Source organism: Aulonocara stuartgranti (assembly GCF_965226115.1).
Source record: "Aulonocara stuartgranti genome assembly, chromosome: 19".
In the NCBI taxonomy this organism is placed as follows: domain Eukaryota; kingdom Metazoa; phylum Chordata; class Actinopteri; order Cichliformes; family Cichlidae; genus Aulonocara; species Aulonocara stuartgranti.
Genome location: NC_138955.1, coordinates 20777814 through 20795376, shown reverse-complemented (window position 1 = coordinate 20795376; position 17563 = coordinate 20777814). Strand labels below are relative to the sequence as shown.

The window sequence follows — 17563 nt, the reverse complement described above, 5'->3', positions numbered from 1 at the left end:
ATCACATCACAACATTACCTTGTGTTACAAAAGGTTCATATAAATAAATACTAAACACTTTGTGTCTCCTGATTGGAACGGGGGGTGTTTCACTCAGCCTCAGGTTTATATGGTTAACTGGTAACATGAGTAACGAGAAACGAGTAGTGTAACAAACTACTCTGTCCACAGAGTAACTATGTAACTGTGTACACCGAAGGACACAGCGGCAAGACTGGTGGGAGCCAACATGGCCGAACAAACAATGACAAGATCTCTGACTCTCCTCACAAAGTGCAGAGCTACAGCACGACCACACAAACGTGCACAAAACAAAACGCACAACCGCTGCAGCTTCATCTACTGATTCATTTATTGTGTTTTCATTACTCCATGTGTGTCTCCATCTCTGCTTCAGCATTTCCTGCTCAGTCCAATCAATAACTTGTTACTGCAGCATAATGCCTTCCACACACCCACACGGGCATACATCAACATGTACTTAGGATCAAAATGTAAGTGGGGAAACACATGCGAGAGTAATGCACATGCACACATTTAACTGTTTAAAGCGATGTTTTTCGCCTTGTGAAACATGCTAATTTCCAAGGTCTGCAGTAAACAAAAGCTCTCGAGAGGCAGCGTTTCAGCTTTAGAGCCTAAACTCTGTGAGCCCGGAGGAGAACGAGAGCAGGGAAAGAAAAACACGAGCAGAGATATGACGGAAGGGGAGGGGGGAGAAGAGCAGCCATTAGTATCCAGAGAGAACCCAAGCAGGAAATGAAAGTTTAGATTGTGCCCTCATCTGCTGAGATGGGCCTGCTGGCTAACACCATTGGACCTGTCCTTTCATTTATATAGTCAAGAGGAGATGGTGCTTTTCTTTTGTTATTTCACCTCTAAGTGTTCAACATTTACAGAAAGCACAAGAAGAGGAAAAGCTTCAGTTTATTGTTTTGATGGCTGCTTGTGAAAAAGGTCAAAGGTCAGGCTGTCTGGGGTTTACGATATTGCTGTGATCATGAACGATAAAGTAAGACAACGCTGCCGAGACAAAGCATCCCCACTCCAGACTGACACAAAACCATGGGTTGTTTTTAGGAGAAGTTAAAGTGAGTTTGGGGTCCATAACAGCAGATGCTAAGCGACCGCTCTGCTCTAACCGGCCTTTTAAATTCATTTCTTCGCAGTAAACGAGGTAAAGCGAGTCTGCGTCTGCAGCAGCTGTCCGCCGCTCGGATGAGGACTTACAGCGGAAAAGACAAACTTGAGCACATTTTTCAGAGAAGTGATTGCTGTAAACACAGCCTGACTGGCTACATCGATCAGCACATATGAGATCAAAGAAAAAGTTTTTGTGAAGATGGTTTTATGTGGACGTCCACGGCGGCAGGGCGAAATGCCTCCTGGGAAACACGATGCTAAAACAACAAAGTGAGAAGTGGATCGTTTGGACAGTTTTGCATGCATACATTATCAGATTGAATCAGTTCTGCAGCTGATTCACGTCTTTTACCGTTCCTTTTCTCAGCAGCTTGAATCCGGTGACCTCTGACCTCCCCCTGCAGCCAGCCATTGTGCTCGGTGTAGTAACAGTGGGTTTGTAAAAATACAACACGCACAAGAGCCCTCCTGCACGCACACATCCACTTGTGTTTGCACTTCCACTTGTGCACGGCATCCTTTTGTTTGAGCCTTTGTTTTGCTGTTTCTACTTTTTCCCTGGCTGAGGGTTTGAAAGTGATTACTGATGCGGTCCACTTCATTAGCATGAGAACAAAAACAGTGTGGGGAACACATTATCACTTCACAGAGAAAGACCGAGAGCTGTCTGCCCGTTTGTTTACGCTGTTGCATTCGGACATTTTCTGCCAGCGTTGCCACTGCCGTCTCACGAGGATAGCGTTTTCTGCAGGAGGAAGCAGCAGCAGAGCCGGGAGGGGCGGGAGCAAGAAAACACTGGCGGGCAAAGAAGCAAACAGAGACCGAGGTATATTACTCTCATTTGTGTTATGCAAAACCAAGAGTATGCATCCGCCGTGGAGTGAATATTCCAGTTATTTTGCACAAGTATTTTCTTCTTTGGACTGAAACTTGCTTATCAAATACAAAGGAAATGAAAGCCTCCATCGCTGTGCAAAATAAAGCAACAGCCAATCACGTTATGGACATCAACCAATATTTGTACAAACAGGTGGAGCACAAAGTTATCCCAACCATCCACAGGCTGGAAGAATCCACAGATACACACAGCTGCTAATCACTTCAATACTAGTACACAGTTGAATTTCACTCATCTAAGCAGGAGCAGAGACTCCTTTGATCAGGTGTTAGTACAATTATTAACAGCTATTTGTCAGATATTTGCATTAAAAAGCTCCAAAGGGCTCAAATCACAGATATTCCACTGACACGGTGAGTTTATAGAGACTAAAACTGATTTGTGCTCCAGGATGTTTGATTTTCTGGGCACTTCGGGGCGTCTGTGGTGACGGATTTACGTCTTTGCCAGCTTCAGGTGGCCATGTGAGGAACTGCAGCTTCTGGCACTCCTCAGGCTGCCTCTCGGTCTGCATGTTCACAAGCTTTGGGCTGACCCTCACAGACACATGATGAAATTTATGTCTTGCGGTGGCTACGCAATGTAGATGATAAGCAGAATCTGACCCAAGGTTTCTTTGGTTGTTTAATTCTTTCATCATCCAGCAACAAGACCGGCTTTTCGACCGGGGAGTCAAGGCTCCAAGGTCAACTCTGCCAAAAGGTCCTTAAGCAGCACTGCAGCCCCTTTAGATCGTACTCATACTAGATACTCATGCATGCTTGAAAAAGAGAGGTGCATCAATTCTAATCAGGAGACTGGAGGAAAAAAGCAAATGCAAATTGATTCCAGTCACATCACACTGCAGGAGAACCACAGGTCCAACCTGTTCATTGATCGGTGTGCTCCGACTGTGCCGTGACTTGTACAGGTATGTACGCCGCTCTAAATGTTGCTTACTTAAGCCTCGTTGCTGATATCATCTGGCAGGACAAATATGAACCGTAATGAATACTGTAATGCAATGCACATAAAAGCCAATTAACTTTATAGTCTAATAAAATCATGGGTCCAGCCACAGTGTAGCGTTTCTCTGCCAGAGGGACGACAGACCACAACCTGATATTATATTGTCACTAGATTCCATATGGAGATCTTTAATATTTATTGAAACACTTGCAGCACTGCATGGAGAGAGAGCGCATGCACCTTCATGCATGCGTGGCGTTCTTATAAAATCTTCTAGAGAAATAAACTGGTTTTGCCAGAAGGCCCCTAGAGGCACATCAGCCCTGTGGGACGTCCATGAGTACGTAAAGCAGTCCTGAAAACTTGTGTTTTTAAGACTTTTGCCTTTTCTTTGTCTGCCTTCATCTCCTCTCTCACCTCCTCCTGCAGCCTGCAGGGAGGCGTGCAGCCACAGAGGAGAGAAATATAGAGCGGAGCACACCGTGGCACTCCAGAAAAAGCTATTTGGAGCTGGATGACCTCGGGGTCAGCCGGCTGGCCGGTTTCCTGGTTGAAGGGGATTGGTGGGAAATGGAGGCAGCTCTGGTTAGCCAACCACAGCGCACCAAAAAGAAATCAATGACGTTCCATTAAAAAGGTCAGCTGGGACTGACCTTTATGAGCCATCCTGAGTCAGAGAGGAGGAGAGCAGGACAGAGGAGGAAGAAAATGAGAACACCAGACGGAAGGATGAAGCCAAGAGTAATGATTGTTTACAAGTACAGAAAGCATACAGCGTGCCTGTGTTTCACTGTCATTTTATTCACATTTTCCTGGATCTTAAATGTGCATGATTGAAACGAAACACCGAGTCTGATTTCAGACCAAAGCTGTGGTCCACCAAATGAAGCACTTCCGGATTCATGACTTTTCCCGTGTGTCTGTGCCAATCTGTCTTTATTCTGACACTAAGCATTTCTTCCAATAACGGAGCCAGAATTAAGTTGGCCGAAGAGTTTGAGTGGAAATCATTTTAGAGATGGAAAGAAGGAGGAAGAAAATGACGAGGTGACCTTTATTGTCTCCTGCCCTGCTGCTTCCTCATCTTCAGCCAGCCTCTGTGGACCCAGAAGGAGTGAGAATGAAAGAGAGCGGGAGAGATGGGGGAACGCGCTCTCCATCTGGCCTGGTGCTGATGTGAATAATTCTTTTGTCGAACTAATGTGTCTTGGTTCTAATCCTTCTCTTTACACCCTGAGATCTCTAAAGTCTGCTAACATCTAACAGTATTTTATCCCCCTGTCATTACATCCTTCCAACTTCTTGTGATTTCCCTCCATCCGTCTTGTCAGAAACTGACAGTCGAACACGGAGCGCGGGAGACATTAATCATGTTTGATTATCCTCCTGCAAAAGTCAACAGTGAATATCACATATTGAGCGCTAATGTGAAACTGTCATTGCTTCCAGTGGGTGACCTTTAGGTCAAATGCACCAATAGGATCCACAGACTGCTGCTGCAGGATTCTGTGTGTGTCTGTCTGAGCTCAAGCTGCATACACGTGCAGAAGTATAGCCCCCACAGAGGTGCATACATTAATACCAACATGCAAGTGCTAACACAACAGTAATGCAGATAAAAATGCTAAATTAAAATGACAAAATGCTCCATTTTAGCTGAAAGTGGGAGATAATGAGCATCACTAGATTAAAAATCCCCACTCCTAAAACAGAGCACCGCTCACAGTGTCCACCCTGCTGCTTATTCTGAGGTCAAAGGTCACCGAGGCCCAAATGAATGCTGATTTCTCCATCCTGAGTTGACTCACACCGTCGACCTTCTCCTCTGTCCCAGGTTGTTTTTAATTGGGAATGGGGGCGACGGGAGAAGGACGAGCGCTCCTCTAAGCCTGGCTGCTCTTTGATGATGGAAGGATGGCGGGGAGGGCGATGTTAGAAGAGTGCAGCAGCAGATCCTCCTCTCTTTTCCCTCTTTCCATCTCAAACCCTGCCGTCATTCCTAACACACACGCACGCACGCACGCACAAGAAGGCATTTCTCTTTGAACTGAGTGCTGCAGCGTGTTCAAAGCAAAGACGACGGCAAAAATACGGGGGCGGCGAGGGGAGCGAGAAGGACACTTCAAGGTGAATTTGATTTCCACTCCGTTTTAACCGCCGCACGCGCGCCCAACACACGCATACAAACACACGTGCTACCCAAGCCACGCTGGCGAGGAAGTGCAGAGATACCACTGCGCAGCCGCCCGAATACATTCATGCAACGACTGACACGCACGCCGGAGTGTGTGTGAGTGTGTGTGTGTGTGTGTGTGAGTGCAATGCATATTTATGAGATTATCTCATAACCGAGGATCACCTTTAAACTTCTCCGTACTCCAAACTGTCTGTTTGTATATGCATATGTGCGAGATCGAGGTGTGTGTCTGTGTACATAATATGCATATTGAGCGTGTAGGAGCAGAATGACTCATGTAAAGTTGAATACTGCACAGTCCCACGTTCCCAGGACAAAACATCACAACAATACGGTGCACGGCAAAGACTGCTTTCACCTGTGTGTGAGTGTGTGTTTTGCAACTGTGTCCAGCCAATTAAAGCAATCAAGTCGAGTGCAATCCACCCACCAGGCTGGGAGTTCAACATGGGGGCCGGGGCCACCGTGCCAAAATCCTCCGATCCCTGCGTCCACTTCTGCCACCCGCGCTAACCAAAACCGCAGCGTAAACACTTTACGCCACTTCGCTCCGCCGCAGTCCACGCACACGCAGAGGAACACAGGTTAGGTGCAAACACTGGCTTGACAGTATGACAAATATTGCCTTCCATCCAGAACGAATGAGGTAATGACAGGAAAAAAAAGAATCAACGGCTCATTAGAAAGATAAAAACCTTCCAAAGCCCAGAGGGTGAAAGAGAAGGGGGTGGAAACAAGAAATGAAAAAGAAGAGAGGGGAAAAGACTTGAGAGACGACAAATCATAACAGCTGTAACTCAATTCGGAGGCCCTGCTAGAGAAGGCTTCCTTTATGTCTTTCGCTCTCTCTCTCTTCATCTTTTAATCTCTCACTCGCTCCCTCTCTCCCCATCCCAGCTTCTTGGCAATTTTTCCCAACAACCAATAAGCCATTATGTGGCAGTAATATGGTTGCTAATGGATGCACCGACCTGGGAGGAAGCACGCAGCACGCCATTAGCCCAAATGCTATGCAAAGCTATCACAAGACTTTCAAAATTACTCAGACTGAGTATGTGTGTGTGTGTGTTTGCATGTGCGTGCTGATTTATGTGCGAGACGCCTAATCTTCTTGGAGTTCTTCTCATGCGTTTATTGTTTTGTTGAATAAACTGACATTTGCGTTGGTCAGATCGCTTTCAAATCGAGGAGCGACAACACGACGACAGGACGCTATCGACAAAAGCACGAGACTCAACGCCGTGCAGGAAATCCTAAATTTAAAAAGATGCCCGGTTTAAATGCTGCACGCTCCTTGAGCAATGTTTGAATCGCATGTTTCTACAACTTGCACGTACATGAGAGCCCTCGGACCTTAAACTGTGCAGAGAGCAAACATCAAACCGATCACACTTTCGTGTTGCGACGTTTTTAAGCCTCACGGGCATCGCTCACACCGACGCTCCGGTTCTCTTTGTTCCGGGATCAACACTTCAGCACCTCGGGAGACACGCAAGAGGTCACGCTAGGACTTCCATGACTAGGCCACATGTAACAGGAGGGGTGGCAATGATGCAGAACAGAACCTGCTGATTGTATTTTGTTGTGACAGCAAAATGTGCTCAAGGTAATTTTACTACAGTAAACTTTGTTGGTCGCAGCAGTTTTTTGTGTAAATGGACATAAAAATTTGGATTTGGTGGCACACTGAGGCGTTCCCAGGTTTAAAAATAACTCCCAGGAGGCCTCCCAGTAAGATGTTCAGCTAGCTCCTTTTAACATACAGATACCACAAACAGAGATCGACTGATAAGTCCGGTACAACAGCCACATTACTGCTGATGCTGCTGACGGTCCACCTCCTGGTCACCATAACTTCTGAAGAATCTCACGTTTGCAGACTCCTTAAATCTGTCAGGTCCTTGTTTAACCAAACTGAGAGCTGCGCTGTCAGAAGCCTAACCCTTCTCCATACTGCTGCACATACTCTTTATAATATTATATTACTAATGATTCACAAAACTGCATTTAAAGATGGTGTAAAGTGGTAACAAATGCTACTCTGCCATTCGCCTCAGCACAAAACTCTATTGCTCAGGAGTTTCCTGCACAACTGCCAAACACCAAACAGCACACAAAGCAACATGCAAGAGTCGCATATCTGCAACAGGCCGACTCCAAAAACAGAGCCGGCGCAAGGAAACTATGAATATAGCTGCTATGAATATGCAGTTTTCACAGGGTGGAGCAGAATACAGTATAATGAAACGCTCAAGTGAAAGACGATTGTTTCAGGCTTCGGCTAGTTGTCTTAGTTACCATCTGCCACTGCGTTTGGCATTTTTGTACACAGTCCTTCATTAACACAGCAGGTCACATGGGAGAAGTGGACTCGGAGGACTTAATACATAATGAAACAACCAAAACAATTACTCAGTCCACAGAGAAGCATCAATTAAAACTTTGATAAAAATCAATTAAAACCAACATTACTCAGAACTCACAGAATAATTTCCAAGAATTGGAGCTCATAATGAAGCGATTAAAAAGACGATGTTTTCTCTGAACAGAATGGATAATGTTTCTTAATTTCAAGCGCTCCACATTGTTGAGAGGGGAGCTTCATCTCAGCAAAGCACAAGAATAGACACGGGCGACGGGCACGAGGCTCGTGCCTTAAAAAGCCCCGAGCACGCCGGCAGAGGGGATTTTCATGCTTCTCCGAGGTCACAGGTTGCCGGTATGTGCAGAGAACCCAGTCGCACACACTCGGGGAGGAAAAAAAACAGAGCTAGGATTTGTTTAATCGTCTGGCCAACTCTGACAGATGGTCGTACATTTGCAAAAGAGCAGTGCGACTGGAAAATGGGCCATCGGTGACCCTCGTGGTGCGCCTTAGTGTGAGCGCGCTTACGAATGTATGACAGTGTTACAAAAGCAAATGTTGGACAAGCATTGTTTCAGCCCTACTGTAGCCCACTGCCAAGCTCTGATAGTAATAGGCTGGCAGGATAGTAAACAGCAGAAGTGGGCTGAAGAACAGACATCAGACAGGCCTCAATGCCACGAGGAAAAAACCCTCCACACCCCAGTGCTCTCTTCATTCCCGCCTTTCCTCGCCACCTCCATCTTTCTCCCACATTCTGCCTTCTTTCTTCCTGAACCTTCCACACACTGAATCGTACGTCTCCTGTGGTGTTTCTTTCTTTTCCATCATTCGTTACAGAAAATCTGTCCGAGCAAAGCTGGTCTACCCATTCTGCACATACAGTAAATACATACATGTGTGATCTCATGCACATACTGCTGGGACTAACGCTTTGCAACATAAGCAATTAACACGCTGTTGAACTGGCCTTGACATGAGCAGAGAGCTCAATTACAAACACACAGAGCAAAAGATCACACGCGCACGCACACACAAGGGTGCAAATATGAAGCACACACACACACAGACACACACTCTGGCAAGCGTCCAGGCTGAGTCTCGTTGCTTGTGTCCATAAAGCCCTGAGCACCATATCGACAACTGTAATAACTGTGGCTGGCAGGAGACAGCAGATTACAGTAGCAATCATAGGCCCCGAGCACGCACCACACACACACACACACGCACACACCTTCTGGTGTTGTCCAGTGTTTCTTTTCATCAACCAACACAGACACACACATTTCCAGGTCCGTGCTGTACTGTGTGAAGTGATAATACTGACACTGTTAGAGGAATATGACCGACACACCTGCACAGTCTGTGTGCAGGAAACTGTACATTTGAAAATATTTGAGACTAAATCCTAAAAATCACGAGTTATTCTTTCAACACAATTATTTACTGGTGTCATCGTGATAAATAACAACTCTTCTGGAAATGACAGAGCTAAGCTTATCACGAGATGACTCACACACGAGTGTTTGGGGGCATTAGCAGCTAAAGTCACCAGTGGGAAATGAAAGTGGGCAATACTCTCAATGCACTATAAGGTGCACAGGCCAAAAGAAAGCCCAGAAACAACCTGGAAATGGAACCTTTACACATCATGTCCCACTGAGAAGCATTTAGTATTATGCTCTGGATTTGTACACATTACCACACGGACGCTGAGGGTGACTCAGACGTGCATACGCCGGTCACAACAAGTGCTGAAATCAGGCACAGACGGCTCGGCTCTGAGGAGTAGCTCGGCTTTATTCCTCACGTTCCTCGCAATTATCTCATTCTCCTTTGGTTTTCCACCTCTTCTCGTTCCTGCACCGTTGTTGCTTCTCTCTTACCTCTTACTTGTGCTTTCCACCAGCCCCCGACCAAGGAGAAGCAATTTGCAGAGGCAATCCGTCGCTAATTCTCACTCAGAGTTCATGAAAAATGTATAGCAGGCTGACTGTAGGGAGATGCAGATTGGCGCTGGGCCCTCAGCAAGAGCCGAGCTCTGCATTAATGGAACATTATTTTGCACCCTGTTCATACATCTATCCATCTATCTTTGCTTTTTCGCTTCGCTTACCGAGTTTGACCAAACGAAGTTCATAAATATTCCACATCTTAGTAGAATATTAGCATCTTAAACAACCCAAACACTGCTATCTGCAAATCTTAACAACTCTGCATGTGTGTGTGTGCGCGAGTGTGTGTTTGCGTGCATTTGCCTGTGAGCACAGTGTGCAGCCAGCTAAACCTTCTCAAAGATAATAAGAGGAAAAAACTTTATCTTAATCTTTAAAAGGCACGACATGAAGTTTGAATCCAGCTGTGAAATGGGTTGTGTGTGCGCGTCTGAATGCGTCTTAGCATGAATTCGCAGATATGTTTGTGTGTGCACGGGGATGTGTTTAAAGTACACATATCTTATGAGAGTAGATTAATAACAGCACAGTAATGCCATCAGGACTAGTCACAGTGTGGATCATGCATAATAAACCTCCTGAGGAGTTTACACACACACACAAACCCGCACGCACTCACTCTTCCCGTCACTATAGCAACACTGGCGATGCTGCTGCCCCAAACTTCAAAGTCAGATGTAATTTCAGCCTCCCAACAGCCAGAGGGAGCCATGGTGATGACAGACTATTCCCCCTCTGATGGCTCCTTCCTCCCTCCCTCCCTCCCTCCCTCCCCTTCAGTTCTTCCACTTTGCCTCTCTTCCATTCCTCAGCTGGCTCCCTCCTCCCCCTCCTGCCTAGTTAGCCTGCTGGGAGTCCAGGCATCCAGGACCCGACGTAAAAATAAACCCAGAAATGTCAGAAGCGGACGTCTGAGGCTGGGGAAACAGGGAGTGAAAGGAGAAGAGGAGCACAGACAGACAGAAGGCTAGAGAGAGGAGATGTGGCGATAGATGAAGATGAGGGTGGAAGGAAGGAATAAAGAAGATTTCATCCTTTACTTGTTCTTTCCAAGTACAGACACTCATTTCACTTTCTGCCCTTTTTCCTCTGCTGAGGTGGACGTGAGAACAAAGATGCTCAAAAGAGGCAAAAGTCAGTGAGCTCCCAACATTTTTTATTTCAGGCCTCATCACTATCCACCGAGGGAGGGAGATTCTTCCAGATTCATTCACTGAAATATCATTTGGCAGGAGATGTCCGAACTATTAATGAATATAAAATAGATGTTTCCAATCTTCGGTTCAGATTGGCTCAATAAGCCATTTTAACAGTTAATTTAAATATTAATGTGGTAACAGAAAATCACCATTTATAATGGAGGGCTCGGTGCCAGAAGGGTGTATCTGGCCATAATGGCTCACGAAAATGAAATCTATACATCACTTGAGGAGAAGTGTTTGGTGCTCTGACGTCGGTATGAAAAAGTGTTTAATCAAGCGCAGAGCGAACGACCGAAGCGAGGTGACGTCCGGTCGACGGTTTGGGACGAGAGCTTCGCTTCGCATTTGAGAAAACAACGTCGGAGGTAACACCTAAAAAGGACAAGCAAAACCGATAAAGCACGCAGAGTGTCACGTTGGCTTACAGTCGACATGCTGATATAGCGGCGTCTGCTTTCGCACACTGTCACGCCGCAGACCGTACCGCGGACGAACGGGGAGGACAGTTTGGAAGGTGTTAACGCTCGAGAAAATCACGCACGACAAACGGCGAGGGCTCCAGACGTTAACAACATGCAGATAGTAGTATTTAGTATTTATGCAGAACTGTGTGTGAGACCAAACAACAAACTGCTGCTTGTTCTCCGTCCTCTTCGTCCTGAATTTGAACTATTCTGCCAAATCTGTTAGAGGAAATCAGCTTTGACAAAAGCCACCAGCCAGAGGGGAAACTGACGGGCAAAGGATTAAAAAAAAGATGCAGTTGGGGAACATTTCTCTCCTTCTAGGGTCAGTCCACGCTCACCCTCCTCCTCCTCACTTATCTCCCCCTCTGCCTGTCTCTCCTCCTCTGTAGGAGAGGTTGGTGGAGAGGCGCCAGCCGAGTCGCTCTGCTGTTTTCTTAACCAAGTTCATCCCTCTCCATTTCCCTCTCACTCTCAAATCACAAAGCCTGACGCACTTGGAGTGCACGTATGTGTGAGCATAGGGGTAGGTGAGCATGTGTGTGTGTGTGTGTGCGCGCACAGGTTTGTTATCTGCCCTTCACTCTGCTGTGCAGGGCTTCTGTGAGCCAGTCTGTTAAGGGTGGCTGGGTATAAACATGCCCTCCTCTGCAGCTGAAGCTCCCCCCACCACCACTGCTGCTCAGCCTTGTGTTACCAGTTTGTTTAACAACCTGCACTGGCCAACATAGTTCCCCGTAGGTGGAGCAGTGTGCAGCCATCAAATTTTGCCATAAGAAACAAGTGAAATCCTGCAGGCAGAAATGCTTTATTGATCCCCAAAGGGAAATTCTCTTTCAGTGTGTCTGTCTTCTGCAGGAGGATGAGAGTGCAGTGTCAGCTGCTGAGGAGAGCTGCTTGGGATGCAGTGTCCTGCTAAAGGACACTTCAGCAGTCTCCGTGCTTGACACAGAGGAGATTTGAAATGGATGTTGCAAACCGATTGGCTCCTCTCTATCTTTTACTTTACAGTAAAAATGAAGAACACGCCCGTGAGTCCGACTTCAGATGCCACTGCAGGTGCGTCCTCTGTAGGTTAAACACGATACTGGTGATGTACAAAGATGAAAGACCTCCAGAAATCTCCCCACCGATCAATTCCGCTTCCTGTGCATCTGTGTTTTCGAGCCGTAGGGGAACGAATGGTAAACCCCGGGAAAAACACGTGTTCCCGGCTCCTGAGGATCAAAAACACCAGGCGTGTACATGAAACTGTGTGTGCGTGCTAAATGATTCATGAGGAGCAAACGAAAACAGGTTGGCATACAAGCGGAAAAATAGCCTGTCTGCATTTTAGATGAAGTCAGGGTCCGAGGTGAAAGCAACGGTTGTGTACGTGTGCGCGGCGGCATGTAGGCATCCTATGGAGCGTATAGGACGAGCCAGCAGTGTTGGACGAGCGGCACATACGGCGACACCTTATCAATCACTCCTACTCACACTAGGTCTAAAGGTTGAAGGCTGGTGTGACCTCAGCCATCTCCTGTACCTCAGAGTGTGAAACCTGCTTCAGATTAGCGGTCCTATTCTCAGAGCAGCTATGTGCTCACAGCAGTGGCAAGGAGCTGCTCTGGCCTTCAGTGCTGCTGTCTGTTCTAAGAATAGGCTGCAGGGTCCAGGGAACATCTCTGCGTCTGCCTGCCTCCCCCTCCCCACACACTGTTCTCATGTAAACATATAAAAACGAGACCTTCCTCCATAAAATACAATCGATTTATGCTGAATAATTTGCATCGTCATCACGTTTAACCTCACATCTAAAGCCATAATATAAGAGATGTGCTTTTTATTCCACATAAGCGCCACCTTTCTTTTCCTCTCCCCCCATCCCCGTGCTCCTTTCTTCTTCACCTCCCTTGTATTTCGTTGCTTTCCTGCCTCCTTTCCTCCTCTCCTCCCCCCTGCGTGCACTAATGTGGAGGCTGAATCTAACCCTGCTGGATGACATTACTGTGCGCTGCCTGCTGGCCTGTCTGCCTGCCTGGGGACTCTAAAATAAAACACAGCAGTAGGGAGAGCCAGAGTGAGAGCACATACTGTATAGGCTGCCTGACTGACATGCTCCGATAGAGCACGCACAGAAAACGGCTCGCAGAGGACGGAGCGTGCATCAAAGTATGTGCCGAATGTGTGTTTGCGAGTAAAGACTTGTGTGTGTGTGTGTGTGTGTGTGTGTGTGTGTGTGTGTGTGTGTGTGTGTGTGTGTGTGTGTGTGTGTGTGTAGTGAGGGGAGGCGTGCAGGCGTCTCCAGCTGTGCCCTGTCAATCATTTATGACCTAACGCTCGGAAAAGCAGAGCAGGGCGAGGTGGACAGCACTGAGAGGGAGAGATAGTGTTTCTGAATTTTCCCTTTTGTCTGATGGAAAATAAGTAAAGGAGGGGCAAATGAGCACTGAAAGACTTACAAGAATGTTTCTCTGTGTGCGTGTGTGTGTTTGTGCGCGCGCGCTAGTGTGAATAACACACCGCTGCCGGAACCTCATAGCCTGAATTCAACATCCCTCACCTCGAACAAGTGACAAAAAGATAACCACGTTTCACTTCATCGCTTCACGCCCTCCCTCTCTCTCTCTCTTGCATTCTCTTCACCCCACTTCCTCACCTCACCCTCCCACCCCCAGCTCTCACTCTGTCTTTCCACATGGGTGGCCATCCTCTCCCATGTCCCAGAGGATGGGAGGCTGCGCGGCAGCTTGGCAGGCTGTCAGGGGAACGCCAGAGAGCAGGGAACATGAAGTGACTGGAACAGGGATGGGGAGGATTTGGGGTGGGGGCAGCCCACTGTGGAAAGAGCAGCTTGACTTAGCAATGTTAGGCGAAAGATGCAGAGGGCTGCTGACACAGATGCAGACCCCCCCCCCCCCCCCTCAATAGCAAAAAATAAAAAACCTCAACTGCTGCACATAGCTGGAAATAACAAGGCAGCAGATGACATGTCATCCTGTGCCAATCACGCGGGCCGCCTCTAACACGTTGTCAGCCAAAAACATGTCACGATTTATTGACCTGTAATTGCCCCGCACATCCTGCAGAAATCAGAACAATTCTGGAAGAAGACAACACTCAACCGAGAGAAGCACGATTTCATCAAGTTTCTGTGCAGGCTCGGCGGCGGCGTCTGCTGCATCAACACATAGGAGAAAAAAACCCAAAGACAAGAGCACTAAATTACTTTCACATAAAGTCAAGTCACAGCTCCTGGTCACTGAATTATGGGCCAAGTTCATCTGGTCACAGGATGCTCTTTGCTCTGATTTCACCAGGTTGAGTTTAACCAAAGCTAATGTGAAGAGGCTAGTTTTAATTATACGGCGCCAAATCACAACAAACAGTCGCCTCAAGGCACTTTATACACTGAGGTACAGACGACAATCTGACGTCCCCCTATGCCCAAGCACTTGGTGACAGTAGGAAGGAAAAACTTCCTTTTAACAGGAAGAAACATCCAGCAGAACCAGACTGGTTCACACGCTGTGGAAGAGAAGCAGAGATTAATAATAACTGATGATTAAATACAGAGATGTGTATAAACACACAGCATCATGGGACCCCCCCCCAGCATGACTGAGGGAGGATTCAGGGTCAGGAAAGGACTCAATATGTGACTCAATATCAGGACTGAAGCTACGTGGAAACGCACACATACGACCAGCTGCAGGATGCAAGCTCCCTTTTCTTCCCCAACCTACCAGAAACATTAAAGGGACGGTGATTTCACATTAACAATACAGACACTATACAGCGATACAGAATACAAGGCGCTCCATATCTCCAATACATTTTCCGAGTCCCGAGGGGAATGTGATAAGTCACTAAAGCACTTCTCCCTTTGGTCTTCCTTCAAAAATCCCGCCACATCACACAGCAGCCTCGTCCCAAAACAACAACATGACACTCTGCCGACCCGCGCTCCCTCCCTCCTGACGGAGAGAAAGGGGGGAAAAGATGACAGCAGCTTTAGATCTGACATCAAATGCCGGTGAGAGAGTGAGAAAGAGAGGGGAGGAAAGGGGAAAAAAGCGGTTCCATCTCTGCCGTGACAGCTTGCTGGAAGAGCCGAGCAATTTCTCTCTCCTCTTCTATCTATCCATCTCTCCCTCTCTGTGTCTCTCATCAAAACTTGCCGCCGATTAGGATCTGGGCGAGCCACACGCTTTGGATGGGATGTGAAAACACACGGAGAACCCGAGGGGTAAAACGCCGGGATTAAAGTGGCGAGGGAACGCCGGGTGATGGTGGTGCTGGTTCAAATAGATCGGCCCCCGCGACTGCAGTGGCTCCTCGCCTCGTCTCGCTCTCTCGCTTCGGATTCACACACCGATACATCAAGGCCATTTCTCATTATAGCACAAGGGGGGAGAAAGAGCTTTCATGATGCTGCTTTAGAGAGAAAGACAGAGAGCGAAAGGGAAGGAGGCTAAAGAGTGTGGGAGAGTGAAAATGAAGGAAAAAAGACGAAACGGGCCACATACTGTTAGCACATTATGGACACGTGTGCACGAGGAGGATGACAAATAAAGGGCCGGGCAGACCGTCAGCACACACAGACTTCAGAAGTGTCCGTGCACCAAGAATATTACGGCTCAACTCAAGTTCAGACACTTAATTTAGCTTTTCTTGCAGTTTATTCTGCCGTTCCTGGGGCTGTTCCAAAGTATCGAGTAAATTAAACTGCACACACCTCAAGCAGTGCCAATATTTGCAACCATTTGCAAATGTCTATTTATTCTATTCTTGAAAATGCTGCAGAGCTGCAAGCAGAGAGAGATGATGGAGTAAAAAGCGATTAGGTTGGCCAAAAAAAAAAAAAAAACTAGAGCAGCCCACATCTCTCCCTCCGTGGATCAGCCTGGTCTCACCATTTCTTCTCAATTACTCCTCCGGCCAACCTGCTCCATGCTTTTCAGCTCGCCCATACGCCAGCAGGCAGCGCTTGTGGGTTTGCATGTGTGACTGCGTCGTGCACGTAGAAGCAACGTCTGCGTCGGTGCATATGCTTTTCTGCGCTCGTGGCTGTATGTGCGAGCGAGGGGACGGCACTACAGACCAGGACGCGACACATCTGGGCCTTTACGCCTTTGGCGTGGACGCCAGTCAAAACACAGACGTGAGCTCTGAAATGAGCAAACCCCCTGAGACACCAGAGAGAGGGGCAGGTCACAGGGTGAGTGGAAGAATCTGATTGGACAGTGAGGTGGACGTGCAGTCAAAAATGACCATGCATCTTTGAGGTTTGACTGAACGATGAGACTTTTGTGCAGCAGTGCCTTTTTGCACTTTGGTCCACACGACTGTCAATCACTCACCGGCAGACTAGAGGGGCGGTCGTGGGAGACGTTATCCTCATTGTTAGCCTTCCCAGAATTCCCTGGGGTAGGACCCCTGATGCTGTAGTTCTCCTGCTGGGCCTCCTAAAGAGAAAGAAAGAAGAAAGAAGGGAACGCAGTGTCACTGAGGAAAAGGTTAAAAAATAACAGATTTTTTTCTGCGTTTGTTGACGTTACTTTTCGGGCACTGTCACAAAGTATCCACCCGCTTTTCTAAACCGGAATCGCACAAACTCAACACCCGCTTTGCCCGATGGTGGTGATGGACGTTGCCACATAAAGGTGCTCGTTTCAGAGCAGTCTTGTTACAACAGGTGCAAAACACCGTGCCTTTGGGAGACGCTCTCCACCACGCTCTGATATTCAAATGTGGATTCTTGTTGAAAATAGGATTCCTGCTTAAATGCACACGAGAAAAAACTGAGTCAACACATCTTTGTTCTCCTCATTAATACTGGTGGCACGAGCTAAACCGCTGAGTATCCTGGAGCTGACGTATCAGTTACATCACAGATTGAGCGTCTTCAGCCGTGATGACAAGAGTCTGCAAGCGAGAGTGTGCAGAGCGTTGGGTTTGCAGGACCGCAACAAACATTCCCAGTTAGATCAAGTCTGAACACAAAGAGGCCGTTTCACAGGGAGCGCGAGCGTTACAGTACAGGCGGCTGGAAAAGCATCCAAACACACACCCATCAGCACGCCATAGCCACCAATTCATTTCAACCAAATCCTCGCCTAACCACCCACTAATCCTCCAGACATACGCACGCTCGCACAAACACACACCCGTGCACACACTCCTATTGTTCAATCCAAGTCATTTTCTTTCCCTCTGTAATCACGAGCCTATCTAGTGTAAACCAATTTTCTCGCCATTGTCGGAGGTGTTGCCCTCTCCCTCCCTCTGCATCTCTCCCTCCTTCACTCTCACTCTTCTTTTCATTCACCACGACGGTCGTTCCTCCATCACGTTAAGCGTCTGCGGCACAATAGCAACTTGTTAAAGAGCTCCGAGTGGAAGGATT

At 47.4% G+C, this 17563-nt stretch overlaps 1 protein-coding gene across 12 annotated transcripts in view; it reads right to left on the bottom strand.

The window, feature by feature from the left end:
* LOC309695839 (AT-rich interactive domain-containing protein 1B-like) overlaps positions 1–17563 on the bottom strand; it is a 189478-nt gene that overhangs the window by 85861 nt on the left and 86054 nt on the right. For all 12 annotated transcript variants that reach the window (XM_082516764.1, XM_082516766.1, XM_082516757.1 and 9 more), the window contains one exon: positions 16518–16622. In XM_082516764.1, coding sequence (XP_082372890.1) covers positions 16518–16622 — 105 coding nt within the window. The remainder of the gene's footprint in view (positions 1–16517; positions 16623–17563) is intronic.